General features: G+C 33.0%; 1 protein-coding gene across 4 annotated transcripts; it reads left to right on the forward strand.

Moving 5' to 3' along the window:
- The first annotated feature begins 818 nt into the window (after positions 1 to 818).
- On the forward strand, positions 819 to 3846 carry LOC107304169. 4 transcript variants are annotated; one of them, XM_040524614.1, is made up of 15 exons: positions 819 to 921; positions 1006 to 1347; positions 1433 to 1489; positions 1569 to 1649; positions 1735 to 1824; positions 1915 to 2016; positions 2093 to 2173; positions 2258 to 2338; positions 2419 to 2513; positions 2589 to 2681; positions 2756 to 2852; positions 2976 to 3020; positions 3122 to 3373; positions 3469 to 3539; positions 3631 to 3846. In XM_040524614.1, exons 2-10 carry the CDS (start codon positions 1264 to 1266, stop codon positions 2656 to 2658), a joined length of 741 nt encoding a protein of 246 aa, XP_040380548.1. In that variant the 5' UTR covers positions 819 to 921; positions 1006 to 1263; the 3' UTR covers positions 2659 to 2681; positions 2756 to 2852; positions 2976 to 3020; positions 3122 to 3373; positions 3469 to 3539; positions 3631 to 3846. The 4 variants fall into 4 exon arrangements, with proteins under 4 accessions (XP_040380548.1, XP_040380547.1, XP_040380549.1 ...); XM_040524613.1 differs by having other exon boundaries at positions 2762 to 2852; XM_040524615.1 differs by having other exon boundaries at positions 2604 to 2681; positions 2762 to 2852.
- The last annotated feature ends 205 nt before the right edge of the window (positions 3847 to 4051 follow it).

The raw sequence follows: 4051 nt of genomic DNA on the forward strand, positions 1-4051 counted from the left end.
CTTAGCTAAAAATGTTCCTGAGTATAGGGCCAGATGGAGTTGTACGACAGGTTCTAGGTGAATTTAAGGTAAAAAACGTGCATGATTTACAAGAAGGAAAGATAATTGTGGAGATTGATCAAAACGGTGTACCTAACGATAGATCAAAGTTCCATTCTTGGCTCGTATATTGGTGTTCTTGCACACAATTCAACATTGGTGCCCTTGGACATTCCAAAATGGGATGATGAATTATTTATTAAGCCATAGCAGAATATAATCATTAGTGTGGAGGTGAATTTTTATTTAATAGTTACATATATCTGCATGCTTAAGCTCAAACTAATGTTCCTTAATAACTGTTATAGGAGAAATTTGTCTACCCTTCTGAGACCAAGCATCTTACAAGAGATTGGATCCTAAAGAAAGCTTCCAAAGCATGGAGATCTTACAAACATCGTCTGAAGACGACATATTTTAATTGTGATAAGAGGACACTAAATGAAATTGCAAATGACGTTCCGAAAGGTGTCAATAAATATCAATGGGTTGGTCTACTTACATTATGGCGTCAGGAGAAACACAAAGTGACATCTCTATTTTTAAGTTGTACTTGTTGTCGAATTATTTTTCTTAACAATCGGTATTAACCAGAAAATCAATGACTACAGAAATTATGTGAGAAGAACTCTGAATATGCAAAACAACAGAGGAATCCACATACAACTGGAAGAAAAAGTCATGCTAGACTTTCAAAAGAGATAGTGCTTGTTTTACAACTAATACTTTTTACTATAGATCAAAAGCTATATAACTAGACATTTGATAAAACTTTTGATTTATTTTGTTGCATAGAAGGAGAAAAGTAAAGGAAAGGTTCGCAGTATTGATGTATGGGATGAAGCACATAAGAAAAAGGATCCTCATCTAAAGGCAGCACTGGTAAATTTCTTTTCTTGGTGCCTACAGCTAGAAATGCAATTTGATTCATTTATGGTTAACTACATCCATATTTTTATTTAATAGGAAATGGCGTATAATGAATTAGCCAAAAGAAAAGATACTAAATCTGGCAATCTTTCAACCAAAGATTATGGGGAAGTTTTTGGAGGTATAGTTGGAAAAGAGACAAAACTTCAAGGGTACTATGATAATAATAATAATAATTGGAGCCAGGTAGAGGTTTATCAGGGACTAGGTGTTCCTAGGGAATGTGAGGAATATGAAATGCTAAAGTTATCAATGGAGACAATGAGAAAATAAATAGAGGTATTGAGTCATGACATGAATCTTATGTGTGCCTTCATAAAACGGAAATTCCCTGCAGAGGATTGGTGCACCATGGTGGTAGCCAAAGAAAATAATATTGTAAGCATATGTGCATCATCATAATTTTTTTGGGAAATAGCACTCAGTGATTACAATATTTACCCACTATATGGTTTTGTTACAGGAGAATATTGATGAAGAAGTTAATAACACAGAGTCATGTGACAATGTTGAACGGGTGGTGTATATTTAACTTAATAAATTTTAATTGGATGTGCTATCAAAGTAGTATTTACATCGTAATTTTTCATCTGTTGCAGCAGTTGCACTCTTCCAGTTATGCTAAAGCTACAGATGGTCATGTGAATCTATCTGTACCACAAGAACACATGATTGCCAAAGTAATTTGTGCAGATCTCACCATGCTATTGAACCATGTCTTTTTATAATATGTCGTAAACTTAATTGACTTTCAACAAATTGTAGCAAGTAATTACCGCGAGCACTACCAAAAGGTTAAAGGCTAGTCACTGGTCCACGGAACCAACTATGGTGGGTGAGAATGAAACTGACAAGGTATATGCTTAATTATTAATTGTGCAGAAATTTACTTACTGAACATTGATGCACTAAGCAACAACTGTAAAATTTTTGCATTTTGTATAGGTTCATAGTTTTGAACAAGCTATTGATGGCAATACAAATGGATTTGCTAATAACCTAGCTAGTCCAGGTGCTAATCTTCACTCTACATCAAATTATGTGCAGGTAATGTTTTCTATTTGATAAATGTTAATTCATTGTTTCACAACTTCTAACTGTTGGTGTGTATCATGAATTGCAGCAATCATCTAATATTTGTTGTACTAATGCCAAGGATCATCATGAGAACCAGCCTATACCATATGAACGCACATTTGCCAAGGTATCTTATGAATAACATATCACGTTAATTAACCATGATTGATTTTGAGAGAATGTATATAATTGTATTGGAGTTCAATTGTAGCAATCAAGCATGGAAATAAATATCAAAAGGTCCAAACTAGTCCAAAAGAATTTGGAATTATCTCAGAATGGAAACAATAAGGTATATTCATCTACGTACATAAAACTAAATTAGTAAATATTGATGTCCAACTTTTCCAATAATGTGTTTTTCTCTTGCAGGGTCATATTCAACAGACTGACAATGATATTATAGATACATTTGTTAGTGAACTTGAAGACTTTTCTTCCGGTGCCCATGCTATACCAAACAACATGTAGGTATTGCATTATTTACTTAGTAGGTATTTCATCAGACATTGTCAATGTGTTAACACTATCATGATTTTAAGATATGTTGTACCAAGTTACGCCAGGTCAATTCAACTAGAGCTAAACCAAGTTATGCCACTTCTGTTTTAACAAATCAACAGATTGGCGCAGAGGTGAATTGTTATTTTTTTTATTACAAAGCAATGCTTTATTTTCTGAACATTTATGTAATTGAACTAACTTTTAGTTGCAGCAAGCAAGCCATTGCAAGCTCTGGCAAAAGGCCAAGATCTAGTGAAAGTTACGTGGAACCAATTTTATCTCATAAGGACAAAGTCAATCAGGTTAAATTAAAACTGTTGATTAAAAGTTTTAAAATAGTATGGTTGTATGGTTCCTTCATATATTAGTGTTCATATTACCAGTACATATCCACATGATTTGATAGTTTCAAATATATAACACAGGTGCCTCAAAGAAAGGAAGTCTTAAAACAAAGTTCATCTAAATTAGTAAGTTTCTATTTTTGCTTGTAGCAAATAGGTCTTGTGGTTTCCTGAAAAACAATTTCTTATTTTTTCTAATACCAATGGCATGTTTCTTGATATGATAGGACCAAAGGGTGGTTTTCATATTCTCATTGAATCCAGTATACAAAAATAGAGTTGTGGCAAAAGGTAATTTAGTGACTATGGATAGCACACATGTGGTTGGAGGAGATATGGTTGGAAGTGAATATTATGGTGTGGCTATTCATGCTGTTTCAAATATTGGTAATGAGAGGCTACCTAGACCATTTGAAAATTGCCATACAGTAAGAGACGCCATTGGTTGTTTTACTGTTATTGCTTGGCCTCGATCCCATGTAAGCTTAATTTCATTATCTCCAAGTATATATACAATTCCAATGATATAATAATTGACTTTCTTGTTACCCATGTAATATTTGCCTATTTCCAGGTAAAAAACTGAAAGCAAATACTTCAACCTGCGTGGTAGGTCAGCCTAAGACAAATACTTCAACCCGCTCGGTACATCTAAATTTAGTTTATTGATCTTATTGTGCTTGATGTCCCATATGTGCCCGTATCCATTATTTTTTTGATACCGGTTTCTTTGCAGGAGAAAGGAGTTGATTATAAAAAGAATAGAAGCAAGGGTGTTCCCTTCTAAAAATAGATGAAAGATGAAAGAATGGATGCACTTTCTAGTTGAAGAATTCATTCAGATTGATCTCCATCAATTTAGAAGACTTACCTTAGTTTTATGTTTAGGAATTTGTATTGACCTTTATTTTTCCATTCAGTCGTTATGTGGATATCGTATATTTTTCACTGTGATGGATGATTTTACTTTAAACTATATTTATTTATACAAATTGAAGCCAATACTTTCCTATGGATCCTCTCCCTTCCAATTATAGTATAATTGAGAACCATGGACGTGTCTATAAAGTTAATAAATATAAATATTACAAAATTTATTCTAAAAAATACATATGTATACATACAGTACAATGTATAAATATAAATAAGAAAAAAAA

The sequence above is a fragment of the Oryza brachyantha genome, chromosome 5, assembly GCF_000231095.2.
Source record: "Oryza brachyantha chromosome 5, ObraRS2, whole genome shotgun sequence".
NCBI lineage: Eukaryota > Viridiplantae > Streptophyta > Magnoliopsida > Poales > Poaceae > Oryza > Oryza brachyantha.